This window comes from Halichoerus grypus, chromosome 2 (assembly GCF_964656455.1).
Source record: "Halichoerus grypus chromosome 2, mHalGry1.hap1.1, whole genome shotgun sequence".
Classification (NCBI taxonomy): Eukaryota; Metazoa; Chordata; class Mammalia; order Carnivora; family Phocidae; genus Halichoerus; species Halichoerus grypus.
The window spans coordinates 198,415,223-198,434,973 of record NC_135713.1 but is presented as its reverse complement, the minus strand read 5'-3'; the positions used below and the strand labels follow the sequence as shown (position 1 = coordinate 198,434,973).

Here is a 19,751-nt window from a genome sequence, read left to right as displayed (position 1 = left end):
CTGACTGAGCCACCCAGCGCCCCCTAGAAAATGTTTCATTTTAATCTATATTTCCTTTTGGGCGCCCAAATAATTAAGTTAGCCAGTGGTTTACGTATTTTTAAATGTTTATTTATTTAAAAGTTTCAGTTAGATCTATTTTCCTTCTCTACTTACTAATCTTTACTTTTTTTTTTTTTTTTTTTGCTGTCTCTTTGCTTTGGCTTTCTTTCTAGTTTATTTTGTTGTGATTTTACTAGCTTTCTGTGCTAGAAATGGACACTTTTTATTTTCTTTTTTCCAGTAGGAGTATGTGTTGGAGGAGGTCACAAGGGGGACAGGACTGCCCCAGGCCCCCAGGGCTGGCCCCAGCAATCCCAGGCTGCTCGCTCCTCCCTGGTCCCTGGAATGTGTGACCCACCCGCCTCACCCATGCCAGAGCCATTTTGAAGATCTCAGCCTTCAGAAAGCAATGTGCTGTTGAGACCATATGGAGGGTGTACAAGACTGAACCCCATTAAGGCCTTTGTGTAAACAATTAAGATTCTGGTGGCCGGTGTGGAGATCTCCCTGTCTGGCCGCGTGGGAAACAAGCCTCCTAAGTAAGTCCCCTTGCTTCTTAAACCCGCCACCTGCTATGGAGTGGTCTGCCTGTGTCTTCTGGTCTCCTGGCCCTCTGCCTTGGTGGGAGGTGTGTGTGTGGGGGGCGGGGGGCAAGTTTCAGATGTCACCCGGAGAACTCCTGAGGGTGCGAACCAACACTATTTAAGGCCATGAAAGTTTCCTTTAATCACTTACCTAAATATGTGCCCCTGATTCTGACCTGTAGTGTCTTATGAGCACTACTTTTTGTAAAATCAGGAACTTCCCGTTTTATGTCCCTTTCCACTCAAGAGGTGTTTAGAAGGTTGTGCTGTTTCCAGATGGACCACCTTTTACGTTCTGCTACTAATTCTTAGCCTTATTACATAATTTTCTCAGAATATTGTTTATCGTATTTCTATTTTCTGTAGAACTTATTGATTGATTTTGTGACCTGATACAGAGTCAGTATTTCTGACAGGTCCACGTACACTGGAGAGAAAGACGGGCTCCCTGTGGTCAGGGCGTCAAGTTATTTCTATCGATGTATGATAGAGCGACATAAATTCAGACTTAAGAAGTTGCAAGAGGGGCACCTGAGTGGCTCAGTTGGTTAAGGCATTGGGCTCCCTGCTCAGCGGGGAATCTACTTCTCCCTCTGTCTCTCCCCTCGGGCTTGTGCTCTCTCTTTCACTCTCTCTCTAAAATAAATAAATAAAATCTTAAAAAAAAAGAGAAAAGTTGCAAGAATACTTGCACACATGCAAAGTACACAGACACACACATAGACCCAGCCATACACATAGTACCTCGTTGCTGTGATGTTTAAAACAGGCAGATAGAACTATATATATATATACATATAACTATAGTTTTATGTGTATCTATATCTCTATGTAGTACCTCTGTAAGTATGTTGTTCAGATCTTCTGGGTCCTCACTGTGTTTCGTGCGGTTCCTCTGTCTCGTGCTGAAGGTGGTGTGTTAAAGTATTCCACTGTTGTGATGCTTCTCTTCATGTCTCCCTAGCACCTCTTTGTAATTTTTGTTCTATAGAATTAGTTGCTGGGCTTTTGGTGAATAAATATCATAATTGTTATAAATTGATTGTCATGTTTAATTTTTTTTCTTGGAGTTATATTTAGCTTGATAGCAGTATTGCTACATAGGATTTCTTACCAATTACCGGTATATTTTTGCCAATCTTCTTTCATTCCTGCTGCGGACAATTTCTGGGTTTTTGTTTGTTTTTATGGTTAGGTTAGCTAGAGGTCATCAATATTATCAGTCCTTCCAAAGACCCTGCTTCTGGTTTCATTGAATTTCTCTATTACTTTCCTTTATTATTTATTCTAGCCTCCATGTTAATTTTAGACTTTTCTTTTTTCTTATACTAGCACATACAACCATAAATTGTCCTCTAAGTACTGTGTTAGCTGCTTCTCAGAAATTTTGATATGCTGCATTTTATTTTTATCACTTCAAAATATTTTATTTCTCCTTTTAATATATTCTTTGAAATATTTTAAGTATATTGTTTAATTTCCAGCTGTTTGGGAAATCTCCAAGTGTATTACTATGATTAATTTCAGTTTAATTCCCTTTTGGTCAAGCTCACTTTTAAAAATACTTTTAATTTATTAAATTTATTGAGATTTGTTTTGTGGTTAATATAGGTCTCTTGTGATGAATATTCCATGTGTATTTTTTGAAAAATTTTTAAAGATTTTATTTATTCGAGAGAGAGAGTGAGCACGAGCAGGGGCAGGGGTGGGGGGTAGGTCCAGCAGAGAGAGAGGGAGAAGCAGACTCTCCACTGAGCTGGGAGTCCAACGTGGGGCTCGATCCTAGGACCGGGAGATCATGACCTGAGCTGAAGGCAGACGCTTACCTGACTGAGCCACCCAGGTGCCCCACATTTATTTTCTTTTTAAATCTGTTTTGTTTTGTTTTTTGCCTGGAATGTTCAGTAGAGGCCAATGAATTCAAGTAGCTTGACTGTGTTGTTCAAATTTCCTATATACTTATTAACTTTTTAATCTAATGATTTTATCAGCTACTGAGATATAGGTGTTGAAATCTCCAAATATAACTGTGGACTTTTAATTGGCTTTTTCAGTTCTATTCCCCCCCCCCTTTTTTTTTCTCTTTATACTCATTTTTTATTAAACAAATAAGGCTGGTGGGAGTTCTGTTTTTTCAATCATGAGGTTTCAAGCTCTGCTCTTAGGTCTGTGTACATTTAGGTTTTCCATGTCTTTTAATGAATCAACCCCCATATTATTAGGAAATATTCCTCCATTGCTGGAAATAATTCTTGTCCTGAAATCTAGTATGTATCATATTAATGGAACCACTCCAGTTTTCCTGTGATAAGTCTTTCCATAGTGTACCTTTCCCATTGTTTTAGTTCTCATCTTTGGGTCTTTAAATTTAAAGTGGGCTTTCATTTTTTGTTGGTAGCATATATTTATGTCACACTTTTAATATTAAATCTGGAATTCACTCTTCTAACTGGAGTGTTTTGATTATTTGTATTTAGTGTCATTGTTGAAATTGGTTGGGTTAAATCTACCATGATTTTTTAATTTCCCATCTGCTTACTATTTCCTTTTTGTCACTATTCCTTTTTTTTTTTTTTTTTTTTTACTGATTTTATTCATTTAGTATTCTACTTTATCTATGCACTTGTCGTATTAGCTTTCTTTCTTATTTATTTTCAGTGGCTCCTTTAGGGCTGACATTATGTATCTTTGTTTCTTTTTATTTTTTTGCACTGTGCCCAGTTCCATCAGCTATTTTTTGTTTTTCTGAAAAGTATTTATTTTGTCTTCCTTTTTGGTAGATATTTTTACTTCGTTAGAAATCTAAGTGGATTAATTTTTTTCCCTACTATAACAATGTGGCTCCATTGGCTATTGACTTGCATGGTTTCTGATAAGAAATGAACCTGGCTTTTTGCAGAGTTGTAGCAGAAACAGTGATTTGACACAATCTGCTACCTCTTGTCTAAAATCAGAAGCATCAGCAAACTTCTGCTTGAAGTTCATGGGTCTGTGAATATTTGCAAAAGGGCACAGGACTCAGAACTGAGTGTTTCAATCATCTGTAAATCATTTATGCATGAGAAAAGAAAGAATCAAAGCAAGTGAATTGTGGCATATACTGATTAATGTGAGCTCTGAAATTTTAATTGTAGCAAAGAATGTGGAAGTGATAGAGAAGTCATCTGGTCAGCTGGAGCTACTCCAGGAACAGGTGCAGAAGGTTCTCCTTTCAGTATCTTAGCCAAAAAAATCATTGAAAAGTTACCATGTGTTTGTGGTGAGATAATGCACCTTATTTTGGTAGCCCGACTAAATACAACTCCTCACCTGAGAGTTAAGAGTGCATTTCGGCCAGTATTAGAATATAATCATAGAGTACAGACCTGAAATTTTCCCTGGAGATGATACTGTCATTTGCGTGCTTTACAAATAAGGAAACTTCTCTGCATATGTGAGAACAGAGGGACCTTTATTACCAGCATGGGCTCTTGCATGCAATTGAAGCATCCTCGTGGTTTTCACACGTGATTTCCAGTTGTCTATTACTGGGCCTCAGCTACAGTGTGCTAATGGTGTTTCGCAGTAGCCATCAAATATCTTCACTTTTGTATTTACCTGTTGAGACCATGGTCTCAAAAGCCTTAGAGATTTGTACCTGCTAGTGCATTCCTTTCCGCCAGTGCATTTCCTCCTTCTCCAAAGGTGAAAGTTTGAACTGTTGGTCCACCACCCCCCTTTGCACAGGTTTGCGTTCTCCTACCACCCGACTACCCAAAGAAGGGAGGTTTCCATTTCCAGCGAGGAAGTAAGCGATATAGTGTCAAAATCCCATCTCCTTGCCCATTTTCTTGGACCATTTCGGATATTAAATATTAGATTCTCTAGCGCACGACACTGAATTGGCATTTTGAGTGCAAGATAAGGGATTCTTGTCTTTTAAAAGAAAGACGATGGGACCAAATGGCCAACAGACACATGAAAAAGTGCTCAACATCGCTCGGCATCAGGGAAATCCAAATCAAAACCTCAATGAAATATCACCTCCCACCAGTCAGAATGGCTAAAATTAACAAGTCAGGAAATGACAGATGTTGGCAGGGATGGGGAGAAAGGGGAACCCTCCTACACTGTTGGTGGGAACGCAAGCTGGTGCAGCCACTCGGAAAACAGTATGGAGGTTCCTCAAAAAGTTGAAAATAGAGCTACCCTACGACCCAGCAATTGCACTACTGGGTATTTACCCCAAAGATACAAATGTAGGGACCCGAAAGGGTACGTGCACCCCGATGTTTATAGCAGCAATGTCCACAATAGCCAGACTGTGGAAAGAGCCAAGATGTCCATCGTCAGATGAATGGATAAAGAAGATGTGGTATATATACACAATGGAATATTATGCAGCCATCAAAAGGAATAAAATCTTGCCATTTGCAATGACGTGGATGGAACTGGAGGGTATTATGCTGAGCGAAATAAGTCAATCAGAGAAAGACATGTATCATATGACCACTGATATGAGGAATTCTTAATCTCAGGAAACAAACTGAGGGTTGCTGGAGTGGTGGGGGGTGGGAGGGATGGGGTGGCTGGGTGATAGACATTGGGGAGGGTATGTGCTATGGTGAGCGCTGTGAATTGTGCAAGACTGTTGAATCACAGATCTGTACCTCTGAAACAAATAATACATTATATGTTAAAAAAAAGAAGAAGAAGAAAAAGATAGCAGGAGGGGAAGAATGAAGGGGGAAATCGGAGGGGGAGATGAACCATGAGAGACAATGGACTCTGAAAAGCAAACTGAGGGTTCTAGAGGGGAGGGGGGTGGGGGGATGGGTTAGCCTGGTGATGGGTATTAAAGAGGGCACATTCTGCATGGAGCACTGGGTGTTATACACAAACAATGAATCATGGAACACTACATCAAAAACTAATGATGTAATGTATGGTGATTAACATAACATAATTATTAAAAAAAAGGATATCAAAAAAAAAAAAAAGAGGATGGGAGAAAAAGGAATGTGGAATTGTGATATCAGAGCAAGAAAGCCTCAGGCAGCCTGGCAGAGGGCTCCGGATGAGTTCTGCCAGCAAAGTTGTCTGCATCAGGTTGGAACAGCTGGGCTTTGTATCGATACCAGCTTCACTCAGTCACTGGATACAAGTGGCCCTGGAAAGAATGTGACCTTGTGTCATATGGGCTTCTGCAGGGAAGATGGATCCAGAAGGAACTGACAGCTAGAGGCTGTCTACTGATCCTGCTCCCCAGAGCTAGGCAGCAGTTTCTTCCTTGAATGGAGGATTCGATGAAAGAGCTTCATGTCTACCGCAGTAATATGAAAGCAACATCATAACTCCATCAGGGTACAGCTCATTAATATGAGAATATCACGAAGGTACCATAGATAAGCATTGTCAGTGAGGTCATTGCCCCACAGATACACGGAATCAAATCTTATGAAAGGGCATCTAATGCTTTCTGATTTTCAGATGTGGTCTATTTATCTAGGTAACAGATTATGAATATTGAACATTTCTGAACAGAATTTCATGCTGAATTCTTAAATATTTTCAGTCTCCTAATTGTAAAATCATCCAGGTTGCCCCATGCTTAGGAATACAGTTTGACTGGTGTAGATGGAGGGAAGAGAGAATGGACCTAGATTTCCAGTATACTTGGGAAATTTTAGGAAACCGGAGGTGTCGTCAGGACATTGAGCTCTTGGTTGGAGTAGTGATGCCCAGAGGCAAGTATGCAGCTTAGAAAGTAAGGTAAGAGATATCAAGAAGGCAGTTGGACTGGTGCTGCCTGCTTCCTTCCAAGGACCCTGAGATGCTAAACTGACTGGATTTACCTTTTGTCCCCCAAATCCTTCTTGCGATCCAGATCATTTTCTTTATCGTGAATTCACTCTAGACTGTGACTATACCGAACAGACTCATATTTACCAAATAAAGACTAGAAAGAAGTTTTCCGCAGATTTGCATTTGTTGTAGGTGGTAGCCTGACACCCGGAGCCCAGCCTCCCCCTAGTCTCCCAGGGGTTCCTCTCCAGTGGTCTATACATTTCTGGGGGAGAATATGCAACATTTAGCCCAAACTTCCTTCAAATTAAAAATAGGTAAGAGATAAAAGATTGAAATGAGATTCTGAGAAGCAGATAATTTCAAACATTAAAATAATCCACGTATATGATCCATTGAATTTGACCATCATATGGAAAATGTAAAAACCTCAAATTGAAATTCAAGAGTATGCAACCAAGGAGGTAAGGTATTCTGTTTATAGGTGTGTATATTGTTGTTGGGATGGTTTCATCTCTTGCTCTGTGTTTTTTTGTTTGTTTCACTGTCTTGCATGTATGTTGGTGCAAAATAAGCAAAACCTAGTTAATTACATACCCAGTTATATATATTCATCAAAGGAGACTATGTTTTAGAGCGTAGAGACACACACATTAAACACAAAATATGATACATCCCTTTGTAATTGATATTCTTTTATTGGTTTACACCAATAAGTGGATTAAACCAATGGCTTAAGAAACAGGCCACTCATCTAGATGCTGATAACACGTTCTCCTTTGGTTAGTTGCACTTTACAACTAAGCATCCTCGAACATTCCCTCCAGCTCAGTCTTACGGTCTTCTGTTTGTTTTTCTTGCTACGCTAGCTCAGGGGCTCTGCTAGTCAGAACTTCCTCATTGTGCTCTTTTCCTTGTTATTGCTCAGTGATATCTTTGCTTGCTTGTCACCTACTCTAAGGTAAGCATTCAGGTTTTCTGGTTCTGGAAGACTCCTGACTCCTTTTCAGAGCAGCATGGTCACAGGGACACATCTTCTATCCATTCTTTGATTAAGCTGAGCACCTCAGCTGTCTCAAGGACGTGGTCATTGGTCACTGTCCTCAGATAGGCAGTGTGGCGGGGACTGACCCACCACTGCTGGTGGTGTATTTTCAGTCTGCTGGGCTCCTCTTCCAGGCTCTCACTGCCCTTCCCAGACTATTTTGGTCAACAGCAAGGGCGTTCAATCCAATTAAGGGCCATCTGCAGTGGTTTCTGGGAAGAGACACAGAAGGATATCTGCTCTAAAAAACCACAGATAACCAGCTCTATAATCTTCGGTTGCTTCTTTTTTCAAATGTTCCTTCCTCCCACCATTTCCTGCTACTGTGCTGAATGTTAAAACACTTGCTCATGTGCAGGAAGGAACCTTTAAGTTCAGATGCAGTATCTAAGCATTTTTTGTTTTCTCAAACAGACAGAAGCAAATGCATTATGTATTTTAACCCTGTGACAAACTGGGTCCACAGACTTTTATTACCTTATCTTGTTCCTTAGCATTGATACTTTGTTGCTTTTTCAGATCATCTGGATACAGAAATGTATGAACTCTTTTTTTTTTTAATTGAAATAGAGTTGACACATAATGTTACATTACTTTCAGGTGAAAAATGTGTGAACTGTTAACAATAGTTCCATAGTTTTAGAGTTAGAAATTCCATCTGGGGGAGGACAGCAGTCCCAGAGCTCTGCAAGGAGCAGGACTTGGCTGATTTTGATGAGAAAATAGATTCCTTGGTGAAGTAGAAGCTCCTGCAGGAAGACCCATAAAGCCCAAATACCCTACGGTTCTGTTTATGCCTCTGTGGTTTTGTAAGAGAATTATTTTTGTAGCTTTAATATGATGCCTTAATGTTGAATGATTATACCAATTATTTGGTATAAACTATCGTGGAACTCATGTTATGATTTTACATAGAGATGCTGAGATGAATCTTCATGCCAGAAGGAGGGCAAGTGCTAGGGTAAAGTCAGTGATGACATTGACTGAGAAGATCACCCTGTCATAACCAAGATAGATGGGTGGATGGGGAGAGAGACAGAGGGACAGAGAGAGAGGATAGATAATAGATAGTTATCTTCGATAACAAATCAAACTGACAAATGCACAGGACTCGACTTTAAAAGCGTGCAGCTCTCATTTAGGTCAATGTTGGATTCTGGCTTGATTGTTATCCTATGTGCTAAATATAAAAACTAAATACTAATTCCAGTTATCTCCTGGACCCCCTTTAGGTTTATGATAAAAGTAAAAAACAAAACAAACAAACAAAAAACCCCAAAACCCCAGAAAACATAAATGGTGATCAGTTTGAGTATAGCCCTCAACAATCCATTTGCTAATGCAGATTAAACATCTAATTTGAGAAAGAGGTTGGAATTTGGAATCCCAGGTCATCTGAGACGGCATTGGCTTCTTTCTCGTTACATGGTTGAGATTAAAGCCCTAAAGCCCATAACCTTACTGAGTCTGGTGTCCTCTTAGTCCTGTTTACCCACTAGGTTGTATGGAACTCAAATGAGAAACCGCAGGTGGAAGTTTTGTAAACCACAAAGCTCTTTATGCAGATTTTCTACTGAAGCAGAATGCACATTCACACAATGTGTGACCTTGACAACACAAAGTGATTTCCATTAACTCCTAAAATCTTCACTGGTAGGTCACAGACTGGTAAGTCTCTGATCCATTCTCCAGGACAAGAAGCCCACACAACGAAACATTCTCATTTTAACAGAATTTTCCCACCCTGGGCCTCTCCTGTGCCATAGGGCGTATAGATCACATGATGGGAGTGGCAACTGTTTGCAGAACACTCTGAAGTAAAGTCCGTTCCTACTCCAGGCTTCACTCAAAGATGGCAGCCTTCCCGGTGAGGCAGTGCATGGGCTGGAGAGTATTACTAGATGTTGAATGTGTTGCCTCCAGAGTACACAAAGCCATACTAGGTACTGGTCTTCTATTGGTAGAGGATGCAAGATGTGGCAATTCATCTCTTACTTTGGAGGAGATATGCAGAGCACCCCTGACCACTAGACCGAGAACGCCTTCAGTGACGTGATGGGTTCCTTATCCTCAGATGATTTGTCTCCTACTCTCTGGAGCATTTGTGTCTTCCCCATGTGACCAGTGGTGCCCTAGTCATCTCTCCTTGTCCTGATAGATCAGCATGATGTTATCGATGTATCAATATGATGTTCTGGGAGACACTCTAGATCTCTTAAGACTGTAACAGAGGCAAGAGGGTTAACGTAGCCCTGAGGCAAAACTATCAAGGAATATTATTGTGTAACTCACCTGACTATGAACTTTTTTCTAATCAGAATAGAAAAGACTCACCAGCTGATTCTGTTCTAGGAACAGATACCATGTCTGGCAAAGCAGCTGTCACGTTCTGTTTGAGCTTCCAATAACCTGGTTGTTCTTCAGGATCCATCTGGTTTCTGGAGGGATAAGACTAGTAAATTAAATGAAGATGTGGTAGATACACTTCCTTTGTGTCCTGTATGTCATTAATGGTCTCTACTTTCCCTCTCCTCAAGATGTGGTGTTGTTCTTGATTCAGGGTCTTGGCTGGGGGTGGGTTGAAGGAATTGTCAGAAGTGTCCACTTTCCCTTCCCCATTATGTGAGACTTCTTACCCAACAGGCTCAGGACCCAACGTGGGGGTTATTCCCAATACCAAGTATAATTAATTCCTTTTTTTTTTTAAAGATTTCATTTATTTATTTATCGGAGAGAGAGAGAGCATGCACAAGCTGGGGGACTGGCAGAAGGGACAAGGAGAAGCAGGCTCCCCGCTGAGGGAGCCCAGTGTGGGACTCGATACCAGGACCTAGGGATCATGACATGAGCCAAAGGCAGACGCTTAACTGACTGAGCCATCCAGGCATACCCAAGTATATTAATTCTAATGTTATACCTGGTGTTAGAGAAATGGCCACTAGGTGTGTTCATAGACCCGGTGGGACCACATAAAGCTGGGCTTTGACCATAACTCCATTTATTACCTTGACTTCATGTGCCCATTCTAACAATGAGGCCATAATGACATTTTGGTTTTCTAAATATCAGTGTCCATTTAGGCCCTATGTCCAATAGCTCTAGAAATGTCTGAGGACTTTTTTTTCTCCCTCTAGTGTACAGTCATCCAAGTAAATGGCTGTAGGTTACTTTGAGTAAGGACTAGGGGAAACCATCTGGCTACTTCTTCAGACAGAAGATTCTGGATCTGAAAATTAGCTCAGGACTGGGAACTACACAAGGAATAATAAGTTTTTATTGGAGTGATGGTGACTGCCTCTTACTCTCCATTCTTGACTCGTTCTGGTTGTAGCTATTAAGCAGCATCCCGTTGGCTGCCTACCTGTTCTGCCCCCATATGGTGGTAAGGCTTCTACATTCTACTTAAAGTGGTAAAATATTGCTTCTAAGTAGACTGTGTAAAGTTAAGTGTGTCTCTTGTAATCCCTAGAGCAACCGCTAAAATAACTACACAAATATATATGGTTTAACATCACAGTGGATAAATTGGAATACTTAAATTTTTCAGATAAGACAAAAGAAGGTAGGAAATGAGAAACAGAAGAATGAAAATCAGAGAAAATACATAACAACATGGCAGAACTGAATCCTGAAATATCAGTAGTTAGGTTAAATGTAACTGGTCTACACATACCAATTAAAAGGCATGTGTTCAGATTGGATTTAAACAAACAAATGAACAAAAATGATGTCACTGTAGGCTGTCTAAAAGAAGCTCACTTCATATAGAATTATATAGATAGTTGAAAATAAAAAGATGGAAGAAATATACCATGGGAACCAATCAAAAGGAAGTGGGAATGGTTATATTAAAATCAGACAAAGTAGGGGCGCCTGGGTGGCTCAGTTGTTAAGCATCTGCCTTCGGCTCAGGTCATAATCCCAGGGTCCTGGGATTGAGCCCCGCATCAGGCTCCCTGCTCAGCGGGAAGCCTGCTTCTCCCTTTCCCACTCCCCCTGCTTATGTTCCCTCTCTCACTGTGTCTCTCTCTGTCAAATAAATAAATAAAATCTTAAAAAAAAAAAAATCAGACAAAGTAGACTTCCGAGCAGAGAAAGTCACCAGGAATAGAGATGGGCATTATTACATAATGATAAAAAGGTCAATTCACCAAGAAGACATACCAGTTCTAACTATCTATGTACCTAACACCACAGTGTCAAAGCGGATTGGACAAGACTAGTGAGATCTGAAAGGAAAACAGAAAAATCCATAATTTTTGTTAACTTCGTCAGTACTCCTCTCTCAGTAATCAGCAGACCTAGTAAACAGAAAACCAGCAAAAATATAGAAAAACTGAACAGCACCATCAACCAACTAGATCTAACGGATATCTATGTAATACTCCGCACACTCAACAGCAAAATGCACTTCTCCTCAAGTGCATGTGGAATATTCACGAAGACAGATCATATCCTGGATCACAAAACAAGTCCTAACAAATTTGACATACAAAATAAATTTTTTGACCATCATACAATTAAACTAGAAATCAATAACCAAAATATAACAGGAGCATCTCCAGACACTTGCAAATTGGCCCATGTTTCAATAATTCACGGGTCAAAGACTAAGTCATGAGGGAGATTAGAAATATTCTGAGCTGAGTAAAAATGAAAAACAGAAATGAAAACCCTGATTATCCAAGTGATGATGTCAATCAGGCACTGGAGAGCCCTGTGTAGAGAGGAGCTTTTCTCTGATTCAACTGTTTACTTTCTCTTCAAAGGCACTGCTTTCAATGGTGATATTAGCCAACAGTTACGTGGGACAGAATAGACAAAAGCTTAGGAATACTGGATCTCCCTGATAAGATTGCTCCTTATGATATGATATGGACAGGCCACCAAGTGTAAATTCCACTGCGTTCTGCAGGATTTGGCCGAATGTCAATGAGAAGCCCAACGGTCCAAGAGGGATCACGTGAATGCAATGTTTGGCAGGGTCCACAGAGCCCAGGCTGTAACTTCTGAAGCCGGCCCTCGCAGGAACTTTTCATAGAAGTCAGTTAAAGCAGATTCTAGAGATGTGGTAGAAACCAGGGGAAAATGTGCATTGTTTTCTTCTAAATAAGGAGATCAGTGGATAAACTGTGCTTCTCAGAGTCCTGGCCTCAAATGTCTCAAAAGTAAGTTCACCGTATTTTTTCCGTGTTGTGATTTGTGTTTGGAGGTTTTGTTTTTTCCTTTTTTTCCCTCTCGCAAAATTAGAAATAAGCCTTTAGGAATTGAATGCTGACCCTCTGTGGGAGAATCATTTTGAAAACTAATGGGCTATCTTGATGTTTTTGAACACTCAGTGTTTAATATTGTGTAAATGAAAGCGCTGAGTTAAAATACAGTGTTTTATTAAACATTATGCAATTGTTAAATGATTTTTAACCAGAAACTGAGCTTGGAAATAAGCCGAAATTTGCTTTAAAAATTTAGGAAGAACTAAGTATCTTGAGAATTGATTTGTAAACCTGAGTTTTTTCCAAAGTGATAGATATTTACTTTTATTGCCCAATAATGTTAGGGCATTTTGGATAAACTGTTCTATGACTCTGAGACTGTTTACCAGAAGCATTTACAGAAATATTTGTCTTGTCTCTGGCTCTCACTCTGGGGCTCTGCAAATTTGGGAAATGTAAGATGCTTTCCAGGATCTTTTACTCTGTGCACAAGATGTACTGAGTCAGAATTGAAATATGCCACATTTCCTTATCACAATATTATTTCAAATGCACTTTATTTCCGTAAACAGAGATTTCAAGCTCCTCAAGTGTTAGCATTTTGCTCTGACTTTAACAAACATATAAGAGGAAAAAAATCAGAGTCCTCACAACTTGGAACTGTCTACTGCATGCATAGTAAGGAATTCAGGTTGTTAGTCTTTTGATAAACTACAGAACATACATGAGTTGGGGGGAAATAAAGTAGGCGATACTAATTTCCGAAGGAAAATCGAAGGGACTGGAGCCAGGCAGAAGTTTCTTAATCTGGCTAAAGCCTATCCAAGCCTTTTCAGGTGGAGTTTCTACCTTCCATCGCAAGAACAAGCTCAAATATATCACAGCATCCCCAGAGTAACCTGGGTAATCCATTAGCAAATTTAATTAACTATAGGTGGCTAAAATAAATTCACTTTGTATATTCTTTAAAGATTGAACAAATTTCTGTATAATAATAACCAGAATGATCAGGTTGGAAATTCAGCAGAGAGATAATTTCTAGAAAGTCTTTGTCTATAAGAGGATAGGGATAATAAATTATGTGGAGTTTCCATTTGAAAAAGAAAGATATTTTTCCAGGAAAGACCCCAAATTAAGAGTAGTCATCGAAGGAATATCTTTTATAAGTATCTTTGTATCTTTGGGACAGGAAGAAAACATGGGGAGGGATCCTTGATAAATTTCAATAGAAGGTAATATGGACAAAACTAGAAGCAGAGGAAAAGCAGACTTCAAGTGAGAATAAAACACAGTGAAAGATAATCCAAAATGAAAATTTATACATGACTAAATTCACTTCTTAAAAATATAGCATCTATCAGCTTGGATTTCTAAAAAGAAATTATGAATCTTTCTTACATTAATCACACATTAAAAAAATTTGCAAAAGGTTAAAAATAAAGAGAGGGATAGGGGCGCCTGGGTGGCTCAGTTGTTAGGTGTCTGCCTTCGGCTCGGGTCATGATCGCAGGGTCCTGGGATCAAGCCCCACATCAGGCTCCCTGCTCAGCAGAGAGCCTGCTTCTCCCTCTCCCACTCCCCCTGCTTGTGTTCCCTCTCTCGCTGTGTCTCTCTCTGTCAAATAAATAAATAAATAACCTTAAAAAAAAAAAGTATACACAAGATAAAATGCAATTTAAAAAAAATTAAAAAATAAAAAAGAGACGGATAAAGCTACATTAGGCAAATATTAAGCTAAAGTCTGTGCTATTATCAGAAGTAGAAGCAACCTACCCTTAAAATATGAATAGTAGAGCAATGTTTTATGCACCTAATCTCTTAGTCTTTAAATGCACACACTAAAAAGTAACAGAGATACAATAAGAAATTGGCAAACCTATTATCAGCCTGGAAAAATTTAATAGAATTCTATCATGAAATAATTGATCTAGTAAACGTAACATTAGAAAGGATACTGAAAATTCAAAGAACACAATTATAAAACAAACTAAAAGCTGACATATGTTTATTTCAAGCATCTATGGAATATTTCCAAATATTAATATATGCTGTGCCACCAAGGAAGTCTCAGGATATTTCAAGGAAGCAATACCTTACAGAGTCGCAATTCCTCTGACCACAGCATGATCAAATTAGAAACCAAAAATAAAAAGCCACTAAAATCAAAGAAACACAATATTGTAGAAGCTAAATAGGGAATCCTAAGTAATATATCTGTGGTCTATAGCTGCATTTACATTGCACAGCAAAAGAGAAAGAAGCAACAAATAACACATAACAATAAACATAGCTGGGATGCATGGGGTGATATAGTTTTTTGGGGTTTTTTTTCATCTTTTTTTTAATTTAATTTTATTATGTTATGTTAGTCACCATACATTACATCATTAGTTTTTGATGTAGTGTTCCATGATTCATTGTTTGCACATAACACCCAGTGCTCCATGCAATACGTGCTCTCCTTAATACCCATCACCAGGCTAACCCATCCTCCCACCCCCCTCCCCTCTAAAACCCTCAGTTTGTTTCTCTGAGTCCATAGTCTCTCATGGTTCGTCTCCCCCTCCAATTTCTCCCCTTCATTTTTCCCTTTCTACTATCTTCTTTTTTTTTTTTTAACATATAATGTATTATTTGTTTCAGAGGTACAAATCTGTGATTCATCAGTCTTATGCAATTCACAGCACTCACCATAGCACATACCCTCTCCAATGTCCATCACCCAGCCACCCCATCCCTCCCACCCCCCACCACTCCAGCAACCCTCAGTTTGTTTCCTGAGATTAAGAATTCCTCATATCAGTGAGATCATACGATACTTGTCTTTCTCTGATTGACTTATTTCACTTAGCATAATACCCTCTAGTTCCATCCGCATTGTTGCAAATGGCAAGATTTCGGGGTTTTTTTTTTTTGATGGCTGCGTAATATTCCATTGTATATATATACCACATCTTCTTTATCCATTCATCTGTCGATGGACATCTTGGCTCTTTCCATAGTTTGGATATTGCGGACATTGCTGCTATAAACACTGGGGTGCGTGTACCCCTTCGGATCCCTACATTTGTATCTCTGGGGTAAATACCCAGCAGTGCATTTGCTGGGTCGTAGGGTAGCTCTATTTTCAACTTTTTGAGGAACCTCCATACTGTTTCCCAGAGTGGCTGCACCAGCTTGCATTCCCACCAACAGTATAGGAGGGTTCCCCTTTCTCTGCATGCATGGGGTGGTTTTTAGGAGGTTCTGCTGATCTTGGATAGGCTTGGATCCCTAGAGTCTGGCTGCCCATAGTCTGATGTAGGCTACTCTATACTGGCATGACTGGGATGACTCAGCTCTGTTTCATATGCTTTTCAGGTCCCAGAGGCTGGCCCAGTATTCTCTTACAGCAATGACCAAGCCATAACAGCAAGCAGATACACCCAGGGCTTCATAAGGGCTAGGCTGAGAATTGGCACATAGTCACTCCCACTCCTTTCTACAGTCAAAGTTATACTCTGCCTTTAAGGAAGGAACTCAAGAGTTACCAGACAAAAGGTGTTGACAAAAGTAGAGTGAGGAACTGGGGCTTCTGTGTTGGACAGGAGGGGTAAAAATGGGTGTCTTTGTCTTATTCCCAATCATAGATGGAAAGCTGTCAACCTTTCACCCATGAGTATGATGTTAGCCATGGGCTTATTGTATATAGGCTTTATTATGTTAAGATATATTCCTTCTATACGTACTTTGTTGAGGGTTTTTATCATGAAAGGATGTTGTCTTCTGTGAAATGTATTGTCTGCATCTATTGAGATGATCATATGATTTTTACCTTTCATTCTATTCACGTGGTGTATAACATTTATTGATTTACATATGTTGCACCATCCTTGCATCCCAGGAGTGAATCCCACTTGATCACGGTGTGTGATCCTTTTAATGTGTGGTTGCATTCAGTTTGCTAACGTTTTGTTGAGAATTTTTGCATCTAAATTCCCCAGGGATGTTGGTCTATAATGTTCTCTTCTTTTAGTGTCATCTGTCATTGGCCTCGGGGTAATGCTGGCCTCACAGAGTGAGTTTGAAAGTATTCCCTCCCCTTCAATTTTTTGGAAAACTTTGAGAAGGACTGGCATTCATTCTTTTTTATTTTTTAATTTTTAAAAAAGATTTTATTTTATTTGAGAGTGAGAGAGCACAAGCAGGGGAGAGGGGGAGAGGGAGAAGCAGACTCCCCACTGAGCAGGCAGCCCAACTCGGGACTTAATCCCAGGACTTTGGGATCATGACCTGAGCTGAAGGCAGACGCTTAACCAACTGAACCACCCAGGTGGCCTTCATTCTTTTTTAAATGTTTGGTAGAATTCACCAGAGAAGCCATCTGATCCTGGCCCTGGGCTTTTCTCTGTTGGGAGGTCTTTGATCATGGATTCAATATCCTTCCAGCTTTTCTTTTGTTTCTGATTTCTAGTTTCCTATCCCCATGGTCAGAAAAGATACTCAGTATAATCTCAATTTGCTAAGACTTGTTTTGTGGCCTGTTGTACAATCTGTTCTTGTATCTGTTGGGAGGTCTTGAATATGTGAGAGCCGCTTCACCCCTCTTTGGGTAATAGCTTGTCTCTGCTTTGTGTCAATGCTGGGTTGCCAAGCAAACCTCAGCAACAACTCACCTTTGCTTAGGAATGGGGGCAGGGAGGTTTCCCACCCCACCCGTGGTGGTAGATGGCCATTGCTTTTTACTCCATGCAAGGGTCATGTTGTGTCAACTAAGGTGTGTTTAGATAGGTGTTGTCGCAGCCCACTGAAAGTCAAGCCATGGGCACAAGGAGTGCACTGACTTTGCAATAGGGGATCCAAAGGAAACAAAGCTCTGGGGGAAAGGCCCTAGCTGTCTGGGGCTCCCAGATACATTACTGCTCTTGAGTCAAGAGCTATTGAAAACACACAGTGAAACCTTCACCATCCAGGCACTTTGCATTGGAGAAAATCATTTAGTCTGAGCAGTGGGGAAAAAAAAATACAGTCTCTAGGAATGGGGAAAATGAACCACTCTGACACCAGAAAGGAGGGCCTCTTCTTCCTGCAATGTCTCTTCGATCCTCTCTGCTGACAAAGCTTTACATCATGCTGGCTGGCAAAGAAAACAATTTAAAAGGCCGAGATCCATTTTCATAGAGCTGAGGCAATACGTTGGTCACTGATACAATGCATGACCAAAAAAATAAGGCAGTAAAGAGTTTGGAAGTGGAAAGAAAAGAAAGCCAGGGGAGTCATAACACGCTAACTTTGGAACTCACAGAGTCCAAGCACTCATTTGTAGCACTGCAATTATCAGGCTGCTCTTCTTCTGTTTGCAGGGTATGTCTTCTCATGAAGATCGTCACATTTACGTTATCTTCTCTTTTTCTTTCTTCTTAAACAGGGCAAAATGATTAAGAGAGAAATAAGTGTGTGTCAACAGACATGGGCATTATTATGCAAGAACCTTCTGAAGAAATGGAGAATGAAAAGAGAGTCCTTGATGGTATGATTCAGTATCTCTGTCACTTCTTATTTACAATATGGAAATGTATATTTCCTGGGAAGTAACCATACTTTATCTCCCCTTCCAAAAACCAAACCAAACCAGAAAACCTCTCTACAAGAGAAGGAGTTGTTCCTCAAACTGCAATCTGTCTGCAGACCTTTCAGTTGACACAGATCCCAAGTTGAGGTCTAAAGTCACTGACACTGGCCAGCAATAGAAAATCCAATAAATGTTTTAAAAGTCAGTGGTCACATGTTTGCTAGGGCTCCTACTCATGGATAGTCAGGTTTAGACACTGAGATTTTGAAGGCATGGTTAATTAACCCACGGAAGTAGGTAACTGGTATATTCTCTTTTGAATCTCTTTCTCTTTTTAAAAATAAATCATTCTCTTCAAAAGAGTAGAAAACTTGGAAATGTTATTAGTACCAAGAAGAAAATTAGCATTAGCTCCTATCATTTTACCATATAACAAAAATCCTGGTTGAACTTTGATATCTTCTGAAAATCAGATAGATATAAATTAGTAGCATTTTTAACTAAATTAGAATTTTACTGTCTAATTGTGAATTTTTTCTATCATCATCCATTTAGGAAATAAAGTGATGTCTTATTGGAAGTTTGCAGGTGACCAACAATGATAACTAACAAAACAGTCTTTCTCCGGTTGCCTGATTTGTGCTGAGTTTCCAATACCAGGATCTTGGCATGTAGCCAGTATATTATTACTCAGTAAGCAGTGCCTTGGAACTGTCTCATGTAACACTAGGCTCTCAGTAGAACCAGATACAGCATGAGTAGGTCATACCAGCTGGTAATAATTTATAATAGCTTGCCTCTCATACTTTCATGATCAGTGCATGCTTTAGACTGGTGCTGTGGATCAATACACTTGAATACCTATTAAGAGCTCATTGGAATTACTCAGACTGCTGAATTTTGTACTGTACATATTTTAAACAGTTCATAATGTGGCATATATTGAAAGCAGAAAAATGCACAAGACAAACTGTATGACCAAATGATTGTGGATAACTAATTCAAAATCATAATTTTCTTTATTCTTTCTCTTGGATTGTGTAGGAATGGTTGACCCCATTGCTCCTCCTACTTTGTTTGTATCTATATCCTACTAATCATAAAGTTAATGATTTTTCTTCACTGCCTGCTGTGGACCTGGGACCGGTAGACTCATTTAAAGATTCTACATTTTCTATTATATACACACCTGTCACCAATACAACCCAACAGATAATGAGTAAAGTAGCCTTAGCCTCCTTCATGAAAGGTGAGTTTTCTAGCAACCAAGAGGAATTTCTGATGTCAATTTTTGGTTCATTTGACTGCAGAGACATGCATTTAATTTGCATTTCAGTTGATAAACTGTGTTGTCAAAATTTATAGATTATGTGAAATTGAGTGCACAGTCTCTCAGCAAAGAAATCTTGATCTTGCATAGGGTTTGGGGAAGCATGGAATATAGTGTTTGGAGACTTTGAAAAGCAGGAGTGTTTAGGGAATTGTTGACATTTGGCTGTGGAAGCCTTATTACTAGAATGAGACTGTCACTC

General features: G+C 39.7%; 1 protein-coding gene across 7 annotated transcripts in view; it reads left to right on the top strand.

Moving 5' to 3' along the window:
• Positions 1–12,301: 12,301 nt before the first annotated feature.
• Positions 12,302–19,751, top strand: part of LOC118525074 (ABC-type organic anion transporter ABCA8-like) — a 64,066-nt gene continuing 56,616 nt past the window's right edge. The window contains exons 1-3 of one of the 7 annotated variants that reach the window (XM_078066001.1): positions 12,302–12,623; positions 18,076–18,177; positions 19,264–19,468. In XM_078066001.1, the coding sequence (XP_077922127.1) occupies positions 18,082–18,177; positions 19,264–19,468 (301 nt within the window). In that variant the 5' untranslated portion in view covers positions 12,302–12,623; positions 18,076–18,081. The remainder of the gene's footprint in view (positions 12,624–18,075; positions 18,178–19,263; positions 19,469–19,751) is intronic. The other 6 variants (XM_078065998.1, XM_078065997.1, XR_013445172.1 and 3 more) reach the window with 6 other exon arrangements.